Source organism: Apodemus sylvaticus, chromosome 10, assembly GCF_947179515.1.
Source record: "Apodemus sylvaticus chromosome 10, mApoSyl1.1, whole genome shotgun sequence".
NCBI lineage: Eukaryota > Metazoa > Chordata > Mammalia > Rodentia > Muridae > Apodemus > Apodemus sylvaticus.
In genome coordinates, this window is record NC_067481.1 from 5,958,899 (window position 1) to 5,980,468 (window position 21,570).

Here is a 21,570-nt window from a genome sequence, read left to right on the forward strand (position 1 = left end):
CTGCCTTTGGTGGGATGGACCTGGGTGGAGAGCATTCTGATGTGCTGTTTCCAGGGCTCTCATTCATGTTTTCTTTTTTTTTTTTTTTATTCGATATAATTTATTTACATTTCAAATGACTTCCCCTTTTCTAGCCCCCCCACTCCCCGAAAGTCCCGTAAGCCCCCTTCTCTTCCCCTGTCCTCCCACCCACCCCTTCCCACTTTCCCGTTATGGTTTTGCTGAGTACTGTTTCACTGAGTCTATTCATGTTTTCTTTACAGCTGAAACTAGAGGACCGCTCTGTGGTGCCCCGGGATGTGGTCCGACACATGCGCTCAACTGTGAGTCCCTCATCCCCATCCTGTCTTGGCTCTTGAGCCTGCGTGCTCCCACTCTTGTTTGGAAGACAGCTGCTTGGTTGGAGGAGTGGAGAGCATAGGGAGTGTCTGGTGGGGTCTCCTACGGCAACCTTGTGGGATGTTTCCTTCCTCCCAGGACAGTCAGTGTGGTACAGTGATAGATGTCAACATTGACTGCGCCGTCAAGCTCATTGGCACCAACTGCATCATCTACCCTGTCAACAGCAAGGACCTCCAGCACATCTGGGTGAGCGGCCTCTCGTCTTGGCTGTGTGGCCTCAGCTGCTGCTCCTGCCAAGTGCAGTCTTAGTGGGTCGGATGGCTCAGTGCTTGGTTGGTCACTGTGGCCAGTGTGCTCTGCTGCACTATCAGCAGAGATCATGACAAATGTGGTCGCTTTCCTTGTTTCTCACCTACCACAGACACGAATTTGTTTGTTTGTTTGTTTGTTTGTTGTATGTATGTATGTATGTATGTATGTATTTTGCATGAATATAGTCTGTGTACCATTTGCATGTCTGATACCAGAAGAGAGAATTAGATCCCTGGAACTGAAATAACAGAATTGTGAGCCACCATGCGGGTGCTGGGAATGGAACCCAGGTCCTGAGGAAGAGCAGGCAGTGAGTGCTCTTCACTGCTGAGCCATCTCTCCATCGCCATCCAACACTTAACTTTTAAAGCTACAAGAAGGTTGGAGAAATGGTCCACAGGCAAGAATCCTTATTCTTGCTGAGGACACAGACCCAGAGGATCAGCTCTGTCCTTTACCTCTGAGAGCACCAGGCTCACACATGGTTCACATACATACATGCAGCAAAGTACTCTCACACATAAACATAAAGGACTTTAAACTTACCCAGAAGTGCTAAGCTGTGTGCCTAATCTCCAGAGCGTGCAGCCGCTGGCCTCCCCACTGACCCCCGTCACCATCATCTCCTGAACCATCTGAAAGCAAGCTGCACACACAGCCCCCAGCACCCCTGCTCACCAAAACTTGTGCTTTATAAAACTTGGATACAGCCCGTAGCGGGGGGGTGGGGGGGAGTAGGTGGTGACCCCATACTGCCTGAGCCTCCGACTGCTTAGCATCCTTTCCCTCTGGGCCCTGGGCCCGTGCGGGAGTACACCTGGCTTTACCTGTCTACCTGTCACTCCTTCCCGTCTGGAGTACCCTTCCACACCCTGGACGGCCATGCTGCAGAGCTCATGCACGATGTTGTCTCATGGACAGACTCCCAGCATGCCCCTGTGCTGTGCAGCCATGTCTGGGCCTTTTGATGTCCAGTGCTGCTCTGCCTCTGGGGATGCTCACTCTCCACTCAGGCTGTGTTGGTCTTCATAGCTCCTCCCCTGTAAAATCATCCTTTACCCCAGGAAGTAATTGTATTCCATACATCACGAGCTTCTGTGTCAGGCCACCATCTGCAAGCCTTAGTCTAAGGAACATTGCCACTTAAACTGGCCACAACACTGAGAGTCACAGGAGGAGTCTCTGTGCCCTCATTTCTATTGGTTGGCATTCTCATGTGTGTGGAAGAGCTGTGCCTACTGCTGTTTCTTCACTTCTTCATTTTTATATGAGGTGCACCGGAGAGTTCTGTTTACTCGACTGCTTAGTACTCACTTATTCAGTACTTATCACATACTGTCTTCAGTTGTCCCAGTGAGGAAGCTCCTTTGGGATGGCTTCTGTTTGCTGAATGCTTTTTTTTTTTTAATTAATTACATCGGTAGTGTTATTTATTCATTACATTTTCCTTAATTTATGTATGTGAGTACATTGTTGCTGTTTTCAGACACACCAGAAGAGGGCATCCAATCCCATTACAGATGGTTGTGAGCCACCATGTGGTTGCCGGGATTTGAACTCAGGACCTCTGGAAGAGCAGTCAGTGCTCTTAACTGCTGAGCCATCTCTCCAGCCCCCTGCTGAATGCTTTTTAACAGAGAACACTGCGCTCAGGGTTCCCGGTGGATTCACCTTTATTAATGGTCCTCACCTATCCACAAAGCCCACCTCCCACCCATGCCAGCCTCCTAGTGCTGTCCTCTGCCGCTGCAGGACATCCCCCCACAGGGCCCACAGGCCACTACTGCCTACTCAGTGGAAAGGGGCTTGGGGTACAGTGCAAGTAAATTGTTTAGAACCTTTCACATCCTAGTGGGGTAAGGCAGACCCCAGGCTCTGGCATCTGCTCTGTCTCACTGCTGTGTCCTTGATCGGCAGCCCTTCATGTATGGAGACTATATCGCTTATGACTGCTGGCTGGGGAAGGTCTATGACTTGAAGAACCAGATCATCCTCAAGTTATCTAATGGTGCCAGGTAGGTGTCAGCTTAGGGACAACTGCCTGCTCCAAAATACAAGAGAGTTTTTACAGGTCTGTGACAGTAATGAATGTCTGGTCCGGGACAGTAACGGATGATGCTAGCATTCAGCATCTGTATCTCAGTGGTAGCTCTGTCTCTGTCCTGCTACAGCTCAGGTTCTGGGCAATCTGAGCTTGTTAAATGTTTCATTTAGGTGTGTCTGCGGGTCGGTGCTCTGTTGTGCGTGTGTTAATAATGGCAGCACTAATGGCAGCTGGGGCTCCTGTCCTGGGGCAGAGCTGGGCTGTGGGTGGGAGGTGACCGGTGTGCTTTAGGGCATGCTTTGGTCTTGGTGCCTCTGATTCCTGGTGCTGGGTGTGTACCACCTTAGTGGAGACCAAGCCTCTGTCTACTGTTTCAGGTGCTCCATGAACACAGAAGATGGTGCCAAACTCTACGATGTCTGCCCTCATGTCAGCGACTCGGTACATATGCTCTGCCAGAAGGGAGTCACCATGTCTGTCCTCCGCTGCTTAGGCACTGAGGACTGTTGTAGGCTAGGCAAGATCGTGAGGCAAGGGGAAGAGGGCACCAGAGCGACGCGAGACTTGGGCAGGGGCACGAAATATCAGCGTTTTATTTGTCAGTAGTCTTACCTGGCTGGTTAACTGAAGGTAGGGTGTAAGATTTATTTTATGAGAAAATCAGAGAAAAGGAGAATGTGCACCAGGTGTTTATAGGAACATGTGGTGGCAAGAACAGGTCAGATCCCCTGGTAATGGAGTCAGAGGAGATTGTGAGCCACCATGTGGGTGGGTCCTCCTTAAGGGCAGCCAGCGCTCCTAACTCCAGTCACTTGTTTTGTTTTAAAAACAAAGTCTTGATCTGCAGCTTGGGCTAGGGTTGCTGCTGTGCCCCATGCTGCTGGCCTTGTCTCCCCCTCGGGTGCAGAGTCACTTTGTCCAGCAGGGTGTAGCAGCACAGTAGCTCATGTAGGTCGTCTGTACTAGGGGTGTGTGCTTACATGAGTGTTTGCCATTGCTCTCTAGAGCTTTGCTCCTGAGTGTGTGACCCCAGGTCACCAGCACTGCATTGCCTGAGAGTCTGTTAGGGCCTAGAACGATCTCCAGCTGCATTTTAATATGATTACTAGTACCTGGTGTGCACCATTCTTACAAAGTATATTCTCCATTGACTGTGCTTCAGCCATTCCCTGAGGCCTGACGTGTGGCTGGCCAAGGTGGTCTACTGTAAGATAGCTTTTAAGAACAGTAGCCAGTTCCTTAACTCCCTGCCAGCCCTCCTCCCAGTTTCCAGCTCAGCCCCTTCAAAGATTAATCCCAAGCGCTCCTCCCTCAGTTCCCCAACAGTCTGCTTAACAACAGTCCCTTCTCCTGGTGTTCCCAATACCAGCAACTCCAAACTACAACTGTTAGAGCATGTCTGTTCAGCTCAGCCTCTCCTCCCCTGGCTCATCTGTCTCCTAACAATGTCTTCTGCACCAACTGCCTTCTCCTCTCACTCTGCGAGCCAGCCCCTCATCCCCTTTTCTCTGCCTCAGCTGGCTTTTAAAAACCCATCCTGTTCCCAGAAATCCAAGAGGCAACCAACACTGAAGGTGTATCAAGCAATTCAATAGCTAAGAATTCTTTTTTTTTTTTTTTTTTTTTTTGGTATTTTTCGTGACAGGCTTTCTCTGTGTAGCCCTGGCTGTCCTGGAACTCAATCTGTAGACCAGGCTGGTCTCAAACTCAGAAATCCGCCTGCCTCTGCCTCCCAAGTGCTGGGATTAAAGGCGTGCGCCACCACCGCCCGGCAATAGCTAAGAATTCTTAAAGGGCCAGTTGACTAGCAACAGGGCATCCTTTAAAGCCTCAGGTACACAAGGTACATCACACTAGAGCCCACTCATGTGCGCTTTCCTCCACCCTCAAACCCTTCAGGGTCTCTTCTTCGATGACTCCTATGGCTTCTACCCAGGCCAAGTACTTATCGGCCCAGCCAAGATCTTCTCCAGTGTCCAGTGGCTCTCTGGGGTCAAGCCTGTCCTCAGCACCAAGAGCAAGTTCCGTGTGGTGGTGGAGGAGGTAAGGACATAAGCAGTGGGGCGAGGGGCAGAGTTGTAAGCTCCAGGTCCTGTCTGCTGCCCTCCAGCCTGCTCTCTAGAGACCAAACCCCAGTGGTCTGAATGAGGTGTGAGCATTGGAGCAGCCTAGGCTCTAGTGGTGGGGTGGCTGACGGGCATTGATCCCTCCACTTGCCCTGCTTGGGCAGACTGGAGAGACCCTGACTCCTGCTGGGTGGGTGGCTACAGTATATCTGTGTGTTGGTACAGATCTTGAAAGTCTACTTCTGGCTATCCATCTGTCCTTCCCTAACCCTAACTGTGGTGATTGATTGATTGATTGATTGATTGATTGATTGATTGATTGATTTGTGTTGGAGTGGGCTCTGGGCAGCTATTTGAAGAAAGTATCCTATCCATTGTCCTCAGGTGCAGGTTGTAGAATTGAAAGTTACGTGGATTACCAAGAGTTTCTGCCCTGGGGGCACGGACAGTGTTAGCCCCCCACCTTCCATCATCACTCAGGAGAACCTAGGCAGGTGAGCGTGCCCCCACCTCAGAACCCCAGCACTCATCCTCAGCATGTGTTGGTCTGGCCATAGATGCGTGGGAGGACCAAGCATCCTACCAAGCTCTCAGAAGTGCTGCCAAACTCCCGGTTTTTCTCTTCAGGGTGAAGCGTCTCGGATGCTTTGACCATGCTCAGCGGCAGCTTGGGGAACGCTGTCTGTATGTCTTCCCAGCCAAGGTAGAGCCGGCCAAGATTGCCTGGGAATGTCCAGAAAAAAACTGCGCCCAGGGGGAGGGCTCTATGGCCAAGAAGGTATGTCCTTGAGGTGGGCGGGTGTGGGCACTCAAAGAACTGGCTGTGAGCCATTTCCACAGCCAGCAAGGTGGGTCTGGGCTTTAGGCCTTAGGGAACAGCCCTGAGGACCCTTGCTGGCCACTTAGGTGTGTATAGCTCTACTCCCCAAGACAGTACCTGGGGCCACGGTGGCCCCTGCCTGCCTCAGTCTACAACTCCCTCCCCTTTGTTCTGCTCTTGTAGGTGAAGCGCCTACTGAAGAAACAGGTTGTGAGAATCATGTCCTGCGCCCCAGATACCCAATGTCCTAGGGACCATTCCATGGAAGACCCAGACAAGAAAGGAGAAGCCAGAGCCGGAAGCGAAGTAGGGTCTGCTAGCCTAGAGGAGCAACGTGATGGATCAGCCAGCCCAGTGGAGATGCAGGGCGAGGGGTCAGAGGAGCTTCAGGAGACGGGCGAGCCACTGCCCCCTTTCCTCTTGAAGGAGGGTGGCGATGACGGGCTCCACTCAGCAGAGCAGGATGCAGACGATGAGGCAGCTGACGATACGGACGACACCAGCTCGGTGACCTCCTCTGCCAGCTCTACGACCTCCTCCCAGAGTGGCAGTGGTACTGGTCGGAAAAAGAGCATTCCGTTGTCCATCAAAAACTTGAAGCGAAAACACAAGAGAAAGAAGAATAAGATCACGCGTGACTTCAAGCCTGGAGACAGGTGAGTTCCGAGTGTGTTCCTTATCCCGCGGTGCGGTGCGCACACAGACTCAGTGCCCCAGGCTCTATGTGCCCTGTAAGAGCCTGTGGTGCTCCCGTCTGCAGATGCTCGGCGCTATGGTAGGCCTGGGGATGGGACAAGTGTGGTGTGAGGATGGCACCCAGCCCTCCCTCACCTGGCTTTCTGGGACCACATTTGCCTAAGTTCTCCTTGTGGGTCCTAGCCTGAGATCGTATCACAGGTGAGCTTTCCATACACTAGGCATTCACCCTGAGACTGAGGTAGGCCTGGAAGGGGTGGAAGGTCACCTGCTCTAGCTACAAGAAGCCTATTTTTGTGACCTGGCTCACGGGCCTACACTTCACAGGGTGGCTGTGGAGGTTGTGACCACAATGACCTCAGCTGATGTGATGTGGCAAGATGGCTCTGTGGAGTGCAACATCCGCTCCAACGACCTCTTCCCTGTGCACCACCTGGACAACAATGAGTTCTGCCCCGGGGACTTCGTGGTGGACAAGCGAGGTAGCGCTGGACTTGGGGTCTAGGAGTACTCTGAAGCTCTTTGACAGGCTGGCAGAGGCCTGTGTGGTTTGAAGCATGTTTGCAGGCAGGTGCCCCAAGCTCTTCAGCTAGTCATGTCCCTTCTGATTTCCCTAGTCCAGAGCTGTCCAGACCCTGCTGTCTATGGTGTGGTGCAATCTGGGGACCACGTTGGCCGCACCTGCATGGTGAAGTGGTTCAAGCTGCGACCAAGTGGGGATGATGTAGAGGTGAGTCCCCCCCCCACCCCCACTTCCTCTGGGTGGGCTCTGGCAAAGGGGTGAGGCCCTGGCTCATTCAGCCCGCCTTTTGCCACAGCTCATTGGAGAAGAAGAGGACGTGAGCGTCTATGACATCGCTGACCACCCTGACTTTCGCTTCCGCACAACCGATATTGTCATCCGCATTGGTAACACCGAGGATGGGGCTCTTCCCAAGGAGGACGAGGTGAGTGCGCTGCTCTGCCTGGGACTGCACCTTGTGTCTGGGTGATGGCTGCAGTCCCTCACACTGCTACCAGGTGCCTTCAGGAGCCAAGACCTGAAAATCTTAGAGTTCTGCATGCCAGGATGGCTGGCATGGCATGGCTTAGAGTTAGAGACAGGGCACCCACATACTGGAGGCTTCAGGCTTCATGGCTCCTGGCAGTTAGGTTCCTAGGGGCTGCACTCCACTGCAGCCGTGAGCACCACACAGTCAACTGAGCTAGATCTGGAGGAAAAGCTGGGGTGTTGGGAAAGGCCAAGACAGAGTCCAGACACAGGGGCAGAAACAAGCTCTGGTGTCAGGGTCCTATGCTGGGAAGAGTGCTGAGGCAGGCCAGGGCACTGCCTGTGGGGAGAGAACTCTGCAGATTTGGGAAAAGACATTCAGTGTTCGCTGCCAGTCCAGGGGATGGGGGGGGGGGGGGCAGAACCCACTAGTGCTTCCTCCCTTCAGGGCTCGCAGCTTCCCCACTGTACCCATCTGACCCCATCCCCTCTACCCTTCAGCCCTCAGTGGGCCAGGTGGCCCGAGTCGACGTCAGCAGCAAAGTGGAAGTGGTGTGGGCTGACAACTCAAAAACCATCATCCTGCCACAGGTGAGGTTGCCAAGACCCAGGCCACTGGCCACTTAGAACCCCGGCCTCCGGGGCTGGTGGCTACCCCGAAGGTGCTCTGTAGATTTCCCACATCAGCCCCAAGGACAGGGACAGAGGCTCTCTAAATCTCACAGTGTGCGAGGTTCCCAAACCTCTAGATCACCACATAGTGTGTTAGGAAATACAGGGGGTTTCCTGCTACTGTTTCTAGGACAGTTGTTGACACATTAGGAAGAGAACAAAAAGGCTGGTCCCAGTTCTGGCCATCTCTAGCTGGTCCCCTTTCCTCTGCCATACTTGAGCTGACCCTGTCATCAACTCTACTTTCCTGGTGCACACAAGGGGATGGGCCAAATGGACAGACAGAGTGGCTGATCCCTCCCCCGCCTGGGTAGCTATTCCAGGGGAGAGCAGGATGCAGTGTGACCAACTCTAATGCCCCTACTTTGCCTGCCAGTAAGCTTACCTACTCACTCCTGTGCAGCCCACAAAGACCTTATGACCGACCACACCAGTACCTGGCCTGAGTCCTGGTGGTAGGCTGGCTTTGCCAAGGTTCCCCTGTGCCCCTTACTCACTCCCGCTGGCCAGATGCTGGCAGGCTGCCCAGAGCCTGAGAGGAGGGAGTACAGGCGTTAACTTAGCTTTGTGTACTGCTTGGGGTGCACATTTGGGCAAAGGGCCTCTTGCAGTGAACTGGGGCTCTTGTAGCAGAGACAGGATTTCAGATGAAAGGTTGAGAACAGGGAAACCGGAAAGGGCTGACCCAGGCCTCGGTGAGCTGCAGGCAGGAAAAGGGGAGGGGCGGCTAAGGTTCCTCAGTATTGAGTTCTGTCTGGATTTTCCTCTTCCCTAGCACTTATACAACATCGAGTCTGAGATCGAGGAGTCGGACTATGATTCTGTGGAGGGCAGCTCCAGTGGGGCCTCCTCAGATGAGTGGGAGGATGACAGCGACAGCTGGGAGACCGACAACGGTCTCGTGGATGACGAGCACCCTAAGATAGAAGAGCTGGCTGCCATGCTGCCTACCGAGCAGCCGGCTGTCCCTGAGGAGGACAAGGGGGTGGTGATCAGTGAAGAGGCCGCCACGGCTGCCATCCAGGGCGCCGTGGCCATGGCTGCCCCCGTGGCAGGGCTGATGGAGAAAGCTGGCAAGGACGGGCCTCCAAAGAGTTTCCGGGAGCTAAAGGAGGCCATCAAGATCCTGGAGAGCCTCAAGAACATGACGGTGGAGCAGCTGCTCACAGGCTCGCCCACCTCGCCCACCGTGGAGCCCGAGAAGCCAACCCGAGAGAAGAAGTTTTTGGATGATATCAAGAAGCTACAGGAGAACCTCAAGAAGACCCTGGACAACGTGGCCATCGCCGAGGAGGAGAAGATGGAGGCAGCGCCCGACACAGAGCGCAAGGAGGATAAACCTGAGGTGCAGTCACCGGTGAAAGCCGAGTGGCCCAGTGAGACACCTGTGCTCTGCCAGCAGTGCGGTGGCAGGCCTGGCGTTACCTTCACCAGCGCCAAGGGCGAGGTGTTCTCTGTGCTGGAGTGTGCACCCTGTGAGTCACCATGAATGGTGTCCTTGCCACACCCCACCCCCAGTTCCTTCCTCTGCCATCACCGTGTGTCCTGGGGGATTGTAGTGGGAGGCACCCGGGCTCCACTCCGTCCAGGCCTGACTGTTCTCTCCCCTGCAGCAAACCATTCTTTCAAGAAGATTGAGTTCCAGCCCCCAGAAGCCAAGAAGTTCTTCAGCACAGTACGGAAAGAGATGGCTCTGCTGGCCACCTCACTGCCCGATGGCATCATGGTCAAGACTTTTGAGGACAGAATGGCAAGTGGCCGCTGGGAACTTGGGGAGGCAGGCACAGATGCCATGGGCACTAAGGTGTAGCAGCACTACCTTGCCATGGTTCCAGACATGGTGGAGCCATGTTACAGGAACACAGTTACCTGATAGCAGACTAGAGCCCTGCAGCCACATGCTTGTATCCATGTAGTTCTGAAAGATTGGAGCCTGGTAGGAGGAGGCCACCTTTGCTGTCCCTTCTCCTTTCCCACAAACCCAAGGCCTCTGCTCATTCGTAGTGGCTCCTTCCAGAGGGCCTTTTCTGAATCCGCACTACCCTCTCGTATCACCACAGCATAGAGTCCTTTGTGCAGTTTGTCATTACACACAGCTGCCCTTGTAAGTCCCTGCCAGGAACTCACAGTGGTCCTCCTGACTCAGCATCCGAAGTGCTGGGATTACAGGTGGAAGTCATCATGCCCAGCCTTACTTAAGGACCCCAGGGACATCTGTTTCTCTTGGGTTTGGTGAAAATTCTTTTGGGAAGTCCCCAGCCTGGCACAGCTCAGTTGAGAGAGTAAGAGAAGCAAAACAAATCAGACTTTCCGAAGTCCTCAGGCATCTTCCAGGGCACCTCAGACCCCATGCAAGGGTCCTTCTTTCTCTCCATTTTCCCAGTTACTGTCTCTTCTACTCTGGTACCCTGGCAAGGGTGCACACATGCAAATACTTAAAGACACACAATGCTTGTTTCCTGGATATCATAGTTCCGCTGGCCTCTGCCAGTGCTTGCCTTGCAGCTCAGACCCTCATACCAGTGCCATTCCTTCAGCTGCTCACCCCACCCCCACCCCATCTAAGCAAATGCTTAGATGTCTCCTTGGCCCTGGCCTGGAGTGCTGCCCTCGGACCTGCAGGTCTGTGCAGTGCTTGGAGGAAGTGTGCGCAGACTCCAGACTCCAGCCCTCCTCCTGTGATCCCTTCTAGGACCTCTTCTCGGCACTGATCAAGGGCCCCACCCGGACTCCCTATGAAGATGGCCTCTACCTATTTGACATCCAGCTTCCCAATATCTACCCTGCAGTGCCCCCACACTTTTGCTACCTCTCCCAGTGCAGTGGCCGCCTGAACCCCAACCTGTATGACAATGGGAAAGTGTGTGTCAGCCTCCTGGGTACCTGGATTGGTAAGGTGAGTACGGGCCCCATTGCCCAGCAGAGCTGCTGTCCATCTGGGACAGACCTAAAGGTTCTGCTTGTGTTTCAGGGGACAGAGAGGTGGACAAGCAAATCTAGTCTTCTCCAGGTGCTTATCTCCATCCAAGGTATGATGGGCTCTGGGCACACTGACAATCTGTTCCCTTGGGGGTCCCGGGCAAGCCCACCCTCGTGGGCTTCCCCACTTACTAAGGGACTCTTCTGGCAGGTCTGATCCTGGTGAATGAACCGTACTACAATGAGGCTGGCTTTGACAGTGACCGGGGCCTGCAAGAAGGCTATGAGAACAGTCGCTGCTACAACGAGATGGCATTGATCCGTGTGGTGCAGTCCATGACCCAGTTGGTGCGACGGCCTCCTGAGGTCTTCGAGCAGGAGATCCGGCAGCACTTCAGCGTGGGTGGCTGGCGGCTGGTGAACCGAATTGAGTCCTGGCTGGAAACCCATGCCATGCTGGAGAGGGCCCAGGCACTGCCCAACGGGGTTCCTAAAGACAGCAGCTCTCTAGAGCCCCTGGCTGCAGCTGAACTCTCAGACTCCGGCCGTGAAGAGCCTGAAGATGTCGGGATGACCCCTGGGGAGGCGTCCCAGGGCTCAGACTCAGAGGGGGGCGCCCAGGGCCCTGCCTCAGGCAGCAGAGACCACACAGAGCAGACTGAGACAGCCCCTGATGCATCAGCACCTCCCAGTGTTAGACCAAAGAGGAGGAGGAAGAGCTACCGCAGCTTCCTACCCGAGAAGAGCGGCTACCCCGACATCGGCTTCCCCCTCTTCCCCCTCTCTAAGGGCTTCATCAAGAGCATCCGGGGGGTCCTGGCACAGTTCCGTGCCGCCCTGCTGGAGGCGGGCATGCCGGAGAGCACAGAGGACAAGTAGCTGCCCACGCTTGGAGTGTCACGGTGGGAGAGGTCAGCCGCTGCCTGCTCTCTCCCTTCCTAAGATCCTGCCCCTCTTCTGCCCCTTCCTGTCCCCAGTTGGAGCCTTCTGCTGCCCTCTCCTCCCTGCGGCAAGTTTGATGCTGAAGTGGAAGTGTCCCGAGATGCTGCGTACCGTCCCTCAGTTATGTTTCACAGGCAGGCACCTGAGGCACTGGGAACTCACTGATGTCCCCCTATTGCCCCAGGCACAATGTCCTGGCACTTGTCCCCTAGCTGTCCCTTCTCAGGTCAGAGTGGGGTGTTGAGGGACCTGCAGATGGCAGGAGGGTGGACGTGCCTTGCATGAAGTGGCTGCCCCTGCAGTGCTCCCGCTCCCTCTCCTCTCCAGCTTGACAGTAGCCTCCACATGTCCCAGACCTTCCTGCTGCCATCCCAGGTCCTTCATTCCCCTTACCTCCCATCTCCTGGAGCTGTGGCTGCTGGGGCTGGCTCTGGCCTGCCAGTGCGTTATAGCCCTTAGGTCTATTGAACTTACTCTCTAAGAGAGGTTAGGATTACGCTGAGGTTCAGAGTGACACCAGGAGAGGTTGTAGCCTCACAAACAGAGTTGAGGACATTGTGCTGCTTGGAAAGAAATGGCTATCGGTGCCTTGCTCTTCCAGTCCAAGATGGCAGTGACAGTGGCAGCCCTGCCCAGACCTGCCTGTGTGAGTGGGCTGTTCTGTCACCTGCTCCACTCAGCCTCATTTTATCCCCACTGAGGTGACAGGAGCATCTGCACAAACCAGGCCAGCCACAAGGGCCTCTCCCACCCAGCGGCTCAGCCTCTCCAGTCAGCCTTGGTTTAGAGACTCTCTGCAAGGGCAATCTGAGGGAGGAGGCTGGCCCGCAGCCAGAGCTCCACCCCACCCCCACAGGCACAGAGGTTTACAAGTTTCTAAGCTTTTGATAATGTGAAGCTCCAGGTAGAGAGGATGCCGGTGAGCACATTACAACTCTTGTCATTTCTGGTGTATGTAATATTTAAGGTTGAAAAAAATAAATCTCAAAAGCAAAGATACTAATAACTCTTACTAGAAAAAAAAAGACAGACAAAATACAAAACACAAAAAAAAGCCAAAGCATGATGCGTCTTGTCAGCCTTAAGTGGGTTCCACGCCTGTGCCAGGCCAGGGCTACCAGGGCAGCAGGGCCCTGGGAAGATGCCGGGAACTGGAACTCGCCAGGACCAGCACCTTGAGGACACGGGGCCTGGTGGGGCTGTGCGTCCCAGGCTGTGGTTCACCGGGAGATGTGGATGCCTACTGCTTACAATACCTGTATAAAGTGCTGTGTGATTAAACTTTTTTTTTAACTTGCATTTTTGGGGGGTGGGGTTGGCTCATTAACAAAACAAGATGGCACCATTAAACCTGCCTCTGCCATTCATCAGGCTGCTGTCGCCTTCTGTGCGCCAGGACCTACCCTCCCATACCACTTCCCCAAGGGAGACTGGCAGTAGGTTCTGGCCTCCACCGCCTGATGCCTTGGTCTCTCACCATGGAGTCTGTTAGGGTGAGTGACTATCCAGACAGCAGTCACCTCACCGCTGAGGAATGGAGGCCCGTGTGCCTGGGTAACTGTGCATCCAGCTCCTCCGGGTTCTCTGGGGATTGGTACCACAGCATCTGGAAATGGCCAGGTATTCCGGGCTCCAGGCTGAATGGTTGCCCTGGTCGGGGGGTTGGGCACCTGCCCTGTCCCAGCAGTTTACTTTCATTTCTGCCTAGAATTCCTGTTAAGTGCAGAAGGGCTCAAGTGTCCTGGGTGAACCCAGAGCTGCCTCATGGGTATAACCCAGTTCATTTTCTAAGTTGCTGCCTGTCGTTTTTCAGTTTAATCACAAGAGTCCCTTCCATGAGATGTAAGCAAGTCTTCCCCTCATAGTGTCCCAACCACAAAGTATGGGTCCACCAAAGCTCCCCCTCAGGACGGAGCACAGGGCACTCATCCACACAGTATCCACTTAGCGTGGATGATGGCTTCCCTGTAGCTACATGAACACGGACTGCGCAATATGCTCTGGCGTGTCCCAAGACCACTTGAAATGAGAGCAGAAGCACATGTGAACGGCCTGGGGAGTTCCCGCTTCTGTGAGGAGGTGCAGTCGATCTGAGGGTCTAGAGAACAGAGCTGAGTCTTCCCATGTGTGAGGTAGGGCTGCCAGCCAGGCTGAGGGCCTCTGCAGCTGAAGTGGGTCTGATTATCAGCCCCTAGGGAGTTGAAGTGCCCAACACCCACATGACTGCCCCATGGGATATAACTAAATGCATTTAACTGGCTTCAATTCCCAATATCCCAATTCCATAGCCCTTGCTGGTGTTAAGACCCTATTCTCTTCCCAATCCCCAGGATAGGATCAGCAGGTTGGAAAAGTCTCTTTATTTGAATCTGGTTCTCAGGGAAGGTCCCCTAGAGCACTGAGGAGTGCCTTCTATATGCAACTGCTGGCCCGGCCAGTGGAACTCTACCCAGGGTCCCATTCTAATTATAGGGTAGAACCTTTCTTTCCAAGAGATAGCCCCACCTTCTAGATTTTTCTTTTTCTTTATTCCCCTCAGAGACAGGGTTTCTCTGTGTAGCCCTGGCTGTCCTAGAACTCTGTAGACCTGGCTGGCCTCAAACTCAAATCCGCCTGCCTTTGCCTCCCACGTGCTGGGATTAAAGGGGTGCGCCACCACTACCCAACCTAGCTTTATCTACAGGGGTCCCCATCACCTCCATATGAGCTTTAGAAATAACCTCCCATACCAGGAGATGGATGCAGGGGAGGGCCCCATCTCAGTGTAGACATAGACACAAGCAGAGTCATAATGGTTCTGATGGAGGTGGCCTCTGCTGGGAGTCCCAGCCAGACGGCGAATCCCTGTTGCCACAGACCATCCAAATGTAGTTTGGGTGCACTTGGCCCTGCACAGCCTCACAGCACATGAGCTCTCCATCCACGGAAAACACGCCCCTCTGGCTCTTGGGCTCCAGGCGGAAGGCGACGACGGGCACATGAACCAAGTATGGACAGTCAAGCTCCATATGCTTGCCCTTCTGCATGGCCAGGAAGAGGCGCAGCAGCGAGGCCCTCGACACTCCCGCCCGCACATAGAACAGATGCATCACACCAGCCTCGCAGCGGCCCATGGGTGCTGCAAACATCTCGGAACTCAGGTGGGTGTGTAGCAGCACCAGCACCAGCACGAAATCCTGTTCCGGCACCACAGTCCAGTGAGAAGGCACAGGCTCTTCCAGAGGAACAAGGTGTGTGTTGACAGGGCCCTTCTGCACCAGCCTAGAAGCAGGTGTCTTGGAGGCATTTCCTACGGGAAGGTAGGCCAGTTGGCCTTGGTAGATGCGCAGGCTTGCTAGCCGAAAGAAGGTTCCCACAGTGAATCGAATCTCCCCCAAGCGCCTGTATTTCTCACTCTCGAGGTCCACGTCAGCAACAAAACCCCAGGACAGACTGAGCACTGAATAGAGCTGCAGTCCAGAGGCAGTGTGCAGGGACAGCAGATTCATGGGTGACAGGTGCCGGCGGCACAACAGCGCTGTGCAGTTGATGAGGAGATCTTCATTAGTCACTTGCTCGTACCTGCGAGGTTAAAGGTCAGATGAGACAGGAGCCCTCATGGGTCCTCTCTGCTCCTTTTGGGGAGTGGGAGCTAGCAGAGCAACAGTGGTCCCTGGGGAGTCCCTGGAGCCAGTGACAGCAGATGGGGACTTCCCTAGGGTCAGCCAACTGAGGACAAGGCTCCAGATAGTGGAGCTTCCCATGGGAACTCAGAAAATGGTGGCAGGGGACAGGACACCCACTCTGACCCCCAGTTCTCACCCGGCATAGTAGTTCATGGAAGCTGCCAGCGCATTGCCAGAGCCTCCAGGGAGGCTACACAGTGGCTTCTGGATGGCAGTCTCCCAGTCAGGCCGTTCCATTAGTCCATTCACCACCTGTTAAAGCACCGTGTCTCAGTCCAGGAAAACCATCCCGGGCCCTCACGGCCATCCTCTAGCTCAGCCCTTACCTCGTGCATCAAACCATCACCAGACATGACCACCAGGGCATCCCAGCGACCCAGCTCATCTGCACACACCAGCTCCCTGGCATGGTTCTGTCGTTCTGGGGGAAGAGTTGGTGTTCTCAGAGCTAGCCTTAAGGCAGGAAATGTTCCCTTCGCCCCCTAGGGTCAGTACTCACCGGTGAGCATCAGTTTAAAGGATATCTCTGCCTCCTCCAGCCGGGGCTGCACTTGGCTCTGGAAGAGCTGCAGGGCCTTGCCCTTACCACCCCGGGGGTTCAGCAGCACCAGCACTCTGCAGGGCCGTGGGAGCAGTCCCCGGGGGCAGTCTGCTACAAACAAAACAAAACCAGGCGGGGCTGGAGGAAGGGCTCAGTAGCTAAGAGCACTTGCTGCTCTTCTAGAAGACCCAGGTTCAGTTCTGGCACCCACAAGGTGGCTCACAGTGGTCCCAAACTCCAGTTTCAGGGGATCCCTACGCCCTGGCCTTCAAGGGCACCAAATACATACCTAGTGCATATACATACATGTATTCTGTCAAAACACTCAAACATAAAAATAAACCTTAAAACAAAAACAGAATGGCAATGTCCACAACCGGCCGCTAGAGGGCCGAAGAGAGCTGCGGGAACATGGGTGGAGGATCCCACTGGGTAACTGATCAACACAGCCCTGCTGGAGGGAGCGGCCTACCACAGGTTGTTTGGGAATGGGACACCGCAATTCCTCTTGGCCCCTGGGCCAGACGATGTCTGGCCTCGAGGGACAAAATGTTTCTTTCGAGTGACCCTAGGCTTCTTTCTGCTGTCCATCATTTCTTGGGGAGAGGGGTCTCTTTAGCCTTTCCCAGACAGGTAGGTACCCCACAAACCTAGTTCCATAGCCAGGTCGCGGGGCTCCCGCTGAAAAGAGGCCACCGGTGCTGCCCCGGCACTGCTAGAGGTAACGGCGGCTCCTGCGTTCAGCTGCTTATCGGTGTTGCCCAGGAGGGTATCTGGCGACTGGCCGTGGGGCTCGCCCTCTCCACCTCCCTGGGCTGTGAGCGCGCCCTCGTCATTCCCCGAGGCGGCCAGATCTGAGGGACGGACAGGAGGAAAGAGTGGTGGGGTTCGCTTCCTGGGCTCCGTGCACGTGGGACAGAGTGCCCAACCAGAGCCCCTGGACCTCGCGGAGGGTGCTGCATGCGACTGAATCACCGGAGAGCCCTGTGGGTCGGGGATCTAGCTTTCCAGACTGAGCTTCCCACCCACGAACGTTCCGTTCCAAGGGACACCGGATTCGGGCCCGACGCATGAGTCAGTGGGCTTTCTTCGTCGGACCGGCTCTTCACCCTTTGGGGTTGGTGGAGAGTCCAATTGCATAAAATTCCCAGAACTGGCAGTGCTAGAAGCCTACTCTGGGACGAAGTAACCCGTCGCAACCTGCGGAGTCGACCGTCCCCCGCCCGAACTCCGAGAGTCTCCAGGAGGGTGGGGGTGGGGGTGCACGCCGCGCTCGTGAGAACAGTGCCCAAGTCCCACAAAAGCCTGCCCGTGCTGGGTGGACCCACAACTGCGGTCTGCCCTGCGGAACGCGAGTGTGCACTGACGCGCAGGCATGGGGCCGCCTCCCTCACCGACCCACAAAGGCACGGGCAACTACGGGAGGGCGCACGCGGGGGAAGGGGGATCCCTACCCAGTCTGTCCCACTAGCGGCCAGTGGCGGAAAGCAGCTCCTCTCGGGCTCAGCCCCGCGACAGAGGGACAGCTGAAGCACTGGGCTGACACCGACTCCAAGGGATCGCTCCCCTCCGGCCTTAAACTTTTTTGCTCAACTTCGCAGCGGCGCGGGGAGGGCGCTGAGCCTGTGGGCCGGCCTGGCCACGCCCCGCGTTCCTGGTGCTCTCCGGGTGGAACCAGAGTTGCGCGCCGCCCTGGTCCCCCACCCTCCCCGGATCTCACTGTACCGCCCCGAACACAGTCGCCGCCACCCAGGGCTCGGCCACGCGCAGATGAGGGGCTGGATCCCCCGGCACGATTGTGCACCCCAGTGCTGGAGGAACGGCTCAGGAAGTCGGCAAGGCGTGGGGTTCTGAGCCCGGCCTGAAGCAGCGCGAGGACGGAGCGCAAAAGGGAAAGCGCAGCCCCAATGCGGGCGCCCAGCATCCGAGTGGGCTTCGGGTACGCGTGGTTCTGCGCTTGCTGAAGACCCCGGGCTGTACCTCGAAACCGCTGCTCGCAGTAGGGAGGCAGAGCCTCTTTGGCGTCGCCTAGCCCTAGCCTGATCAAAATTCCACATCCAGACCCTTCCTGCTGTCCTGGCTCTGGGCCAGGTCGGGTCACCCGCCACCCGCGAGCTGCTCTTTCTTCCCTGCTCCTCCGCGGTGCCTTTACTTTGAGCTTTGAGACGCAGGCGCTGGATCATTCAGCCGCCGAAGCCGAAGCAGTCTGGCACGCCTTTCTGGAGGAAGCTGAACCGGTTTGGGGACCAAGTCGGGAGGAGGGAGCCTTGTCAGCAACCTCCAAAGGTGGAGTCTTTCCCCAACCAGAGAACGCTATCGAGGCCTGGGATGCTGCCTGCAACGGATGATCCGGATCCACGATCCTCACCAACTGGAGGAACCCAGCAGTGTGGACAGGGCAACGGGGGCTCTCATCCGGATTGGAGAGGCTATCATGGGGGCGTGGTCCCACCGCTCCCCACCCCTTCGGGCGAACTCGGGGTGAAAATGCACACGTGCCCGGGTGTATGCGCTTTGGTTGAGATAAACAAGACGCATGGTTGTGTAAGTGATATATTTCGTGGCAAATGACCTGAGGGTGTCCGTGACTAACAGGAGTTAAATTCCTGGAAGATTATTAGCGGAGACTGGGAAAAAGAAGCTCCCAATTTCGACTTGGCGACCTACCCAGGGAGCACCAAAACAGACACCAAACTCCCAAGGTAGCTGCGTTGGTTTAGCTCTGGTTACAGAGAACTCGCGCTCCCACACACCGGCCCCCGCGCGACCCCACCCACCTCTCTCTTTGCATCGCTTCTTAAAGTCCAGAAGAGGCGAGTCGGGGAGGAAAGCGGACCCAGAGAAGAAAGCGATGTAGTGAACTAGGTCACGCCTTGAAGGTGGCTTCTCTCCCAGAGGACCCTGGAGTTCCCCGACCGAGTTTCACACTATTTTAGGAGTTCCCGGGAGGGCCAGGGGCGCAGGCTGGACCTGCGGTTCCGCACGCGTCACTGAAATACATGCCTTGGCTCTGTACCGCCGCGGGACAGCCTGACTAGATCATGAAGGCCCCGAGTGCCTTCCGAGAAGGTGACTCAGCGACACGCTCACGGGTGGAGAAACTCCCGGAAACAACCAACCAACCAAATAATAATAATAATAATAATAATAATAATAATGAGGAGTTGGAGGGAGCAAGGGCGTCATCACCCACCCCCGGTGCCGCGACGCGTGGCCACCAAAAGCTGGTCCTGCACCCACCCCCATCCCCGGCTTCCCACCTCACACCCCAGGAATCCAGCGCGGACAAGGAGAGCGGCTCTGCAGCCGCAGTGCCGCGGTCACGCGCTGCGGGGACGCGAGCCGCGGTGGGAGGAGGGGGCTCTGCGGGGGAGCCAGGCTCTGCCGCTCGCTCCCTTGTCTACCCTGTCCCTCCGCTTACCAGAGACCTAGGGACCAGATCTGGCGCTGGTTTCTAGCAGATTCAGGGAGGAGACTATTCTCCCCGAGATTTTGAGCTTGGAAGGGGCTGGCTGCCCAAACTGTAGGAAGCACTGCTCTCCCACAGTTTAGGAAGAAGTGTCTATCAAGCCCGAAAAGCAAGTCATTAGCAACGAAAGAGGAGAAACTGAGGCATTGGGAAGGAAAGATCAGGCTGTGTGTACATTTGCGCTCGAAATGCCGACCTGGATCGGGGGGGTCTCGCTTTTCTTTTAGGTCTGGGGCTGGAACTTCTCACGCTCTTCAGGCAAGCGTGGGGCAAGGTTGACTGGAAACTCAAGTCCCTTGGAGAGAGCAGAAGCAGCCTGCAGGCATTTTATACTTGGGCCTCAGGGCTCGGTTCCCTTTCTGCTCGGAAGAGACCCAGTGGGAGGGGGGTTCCAGTCTGGCGCTGATTCCAGTCTGCACAATGGCTTCTCTGTGTCCACTGCGGCCTCATCCTCCGGCCTCCTCACCTCTCTGATCTCTGCCTCTCTCGTTCTTGTCCACCTCCCCCATCCCGGGCAACTTTCTAAACCCTTTCCCTTCCTAAAGAACTTTATCCTATCTCCAGGAACCCCTGGCCCTGAAGCGGGGAATGGACAATAACAAGATGTTGGTTTTCTTTTGTGTCTCTTGAAGGACTGGGAGGGGAAGGGCCTTATGGGAGCTGTCAAACCAATTCCCAGCAAAGCTTATAACAAACTCCAAGCCCTTCCCCCAGTCTGGGAAGCCAAGTACCAGCAGAGTTTACTCTGTTAACTAGCCTGGTGTATTACCAACAGGCACTTCAGGAACCCAGGATCCTGAGAATGTCCAGGAGAAAGGAACAGCTATCTCCAAACACTCCCCATGTACACAACACAAGCGTGCGTGCGTGTGCACACACACACATACACATTAACCAGCTGTGTCCAGCAAGGCCCACCTGACCTTGGTCTTGGGCCAGTCTGGAATTCTGATTTGATTGTCAATCAATTCAGCCTCTGTTCCCAGGCCACACCTGTCTCACAGGTGAAAGAAATTGTTTTCCTTCTTAGGCTCCTGTGGGCAGCCTTCCCAGAGAAAAACACCAAAGCACTCCCACAACACCACCTCCTCCCACCTCATGCTAGATAGGAGACAAAAAGTTATTCATTAGGCCATTCCTGCACCAAGGAATTCAAGGCTGCCAAGTAGCCAAATGTTTAAACTGGTTTGGGGGTGTGTGTGTGTGTCTATGTGTCTATGTGTGTCTCTGTGCTTGTGTGTGTTTGTATGCATCTGTGTGTGTGCCACAGTGTACGTGTAGAGGTCAGAGGACTACCTTCTAGGGCCTGTCTCTACATCCATCATGAGGTCTCAGGGTTTGAACTCAGGGTGTCGAGTTTGGTGGCATGAACCTTCACCTGCAAAGCCTTCACTGGCCCTGGTTGTTTTCATTAGGCCAGAATGCCTGAACCCTTACCCACTATGCCTGAAGCTACCATTTTGGGGTGTTTTTTTCTTTTTCTAAAGAATCTGGTCCTGCTGGAGAGGTGGCTCAGTGAATAAGAGCACTGACTGTTCTTCTAGAGGTCCTGAATTCAAGTCCCAGCAACCACATGGTGGCTCACAACCATCTGTAACATGATCTGATGCCCCTTTCTGGTGTGTCTGAAGACAGCTACAGTATACTTACATATAATAAATTTAAAAAGAACATTTTTAGATGCACTGAGTCTATGCTATGTGTATGGGCATTTTTGTTTTGTTTTGTTTTGTTTTGTTTTGTTTGAGACAGGGTTTCTCTGTATAGCCCTGACTGTCCTGGAACTCACTCTGTAGACCATGCTGGCCTTGAACTCAGAAATCTGAGTGCCTCTGCCTCCCAAGTACTGGGATTACAGGCGTGCGCCACCACCGCTCGGCTGTATGGGCATTTTTGCCTGCCTGGTATAATGTGCACCATGTGTGCACTCAACACACATGCAGGTCAGAAGAAGGCACCTGACCTCCTGAAACAGAAGTTACGTATGGTGGCAAGCCTCCATAGAGAGGTACAGGGAACAGACTCGGGCTGGCCTCGGACTCAATGTAGTCCTTCTGTCTCTTGAGTGCTGGGAGCTCGGGCACGTACCAC

At 55.0% G+C, this 21,570-nt stretch overlaps 2 protein-coding genes across 5 annotated transcripts in view; one reads left to right on the forward strand and one right to left on the reverse strand.

Moving 5' to 3' along the window:
• Ube2o (ubiquitin conjugating enzyme E2 O) overlaps nt 1-13,085 on the forward strand; it is a 46,549-nt gene extending 33,464 nt beyond the window's left edge. The window contains exons 2-18 of one of the 2 annotated variants that reach the window (XM_052197025.1): nt 264-323; nt 478-588; nt 2,572-2,669; nt 3,076-3,139; nt 4,598-4,741; nt 5,149-5,258; nt 5,392-5,542; nt 5,768-6,240; nt 6,608-6,762; nt 6,898-7,010; nt 7,099-7,227; nt 7,773-7,862; nt 8,719-9,418; nt 9,557-9,693; nt 10,636-10,839; nt 10,915-10,972; nt 11,074-13,085. In XM_052197025.1, the coding sequence (XP_052052985.1) occupies nt 264-323; nt 478-588; nt 2,572-2,669; nt 3,076-3,139; nt 4,598-4,741; nt 5,149-5,258; nt 5,392-5,542; nt 5,768-6,240; nt 6,608-6,762; nt 6,898-7,010; nt 7,099-7,227; nt 7,773-7,862; nt 8,719-9,418; nt 9,557-9,693; nt 10,636-10,839; nt 10,915-10,972; nt 11,074-11,741 (3,465 nt within the window). In that variant the 3' untranslated portion in view covers nt 11,742-13,085. The remainder of the gene's footprint in view (nt 1-263; nt 324-477; nt 589-2,571; nt 2,670-3,075; nt 3,140-4,597; nt 4,742-5,148; nt 5,259-5,391; nt 5,543-5,767; nt 6,241-6,607; nt 6,763-6,897; nt 7,011-7,098; nt 7,228-7,772; nt 7,863-8,718; nt 9,419-9,556; nt 9,694-10,635; nt 10,840-10,914; nt 10,973-11,073) is intronic. The other variant, XM_052197026.1, reaches the window with a different exon arrangement.
• A 1,064-nt stretch (nt 13,086-14,149) lies between these two features.
• Nucleotides 14,150-18,705, reverse strand: Sphk1 (sphingosine kinase 1). Of its 3 annotated transcripts, XM_052197029.1 has the most exons (7): nt 17,465-18,080; nt 16,954-17,120; nt 16,661-16,864; nt 15,969-16,121; nt 15,796-15,890; nt 15,606-15,721; nt 14,150-15,365 (listed from the first exon to the last, which is right to left on the reverse strand). In XM_052197029.1, exons 2-7 carry the CDS (start codon nt 16,970-16,972, stop codon nt 14,591-14,593), a joined length of 1,362 nt encoding a protein of 453 aa, XP_052052989.1. In that variant the 5' UTR covers nt 16,973-17,120; nt 17,465-18,080; the 3' UTR covers nt 14,150-14,590. The 3 variants fall into 3 exon arrangements, with proteins under 3 accessions (XP_052052989.1, XP_052052987.1, XP_052052988.1); XM_052197027.1 differs by lacking the exons at nt 16,954-17,120; nt 17,465-18,080 and adding an exon at nt 18,163-18,705; XM_052197028.1 differs by lacking the exons at nt 16,954-17,120; nt 17,465-18,080 and adding an exon at nt 18,163-18,701 and having other exon boundaries at nt 15,969-16,118.
• Nucleotides 18,706-21,570: the final 2,865 nt, after the last annotated feature.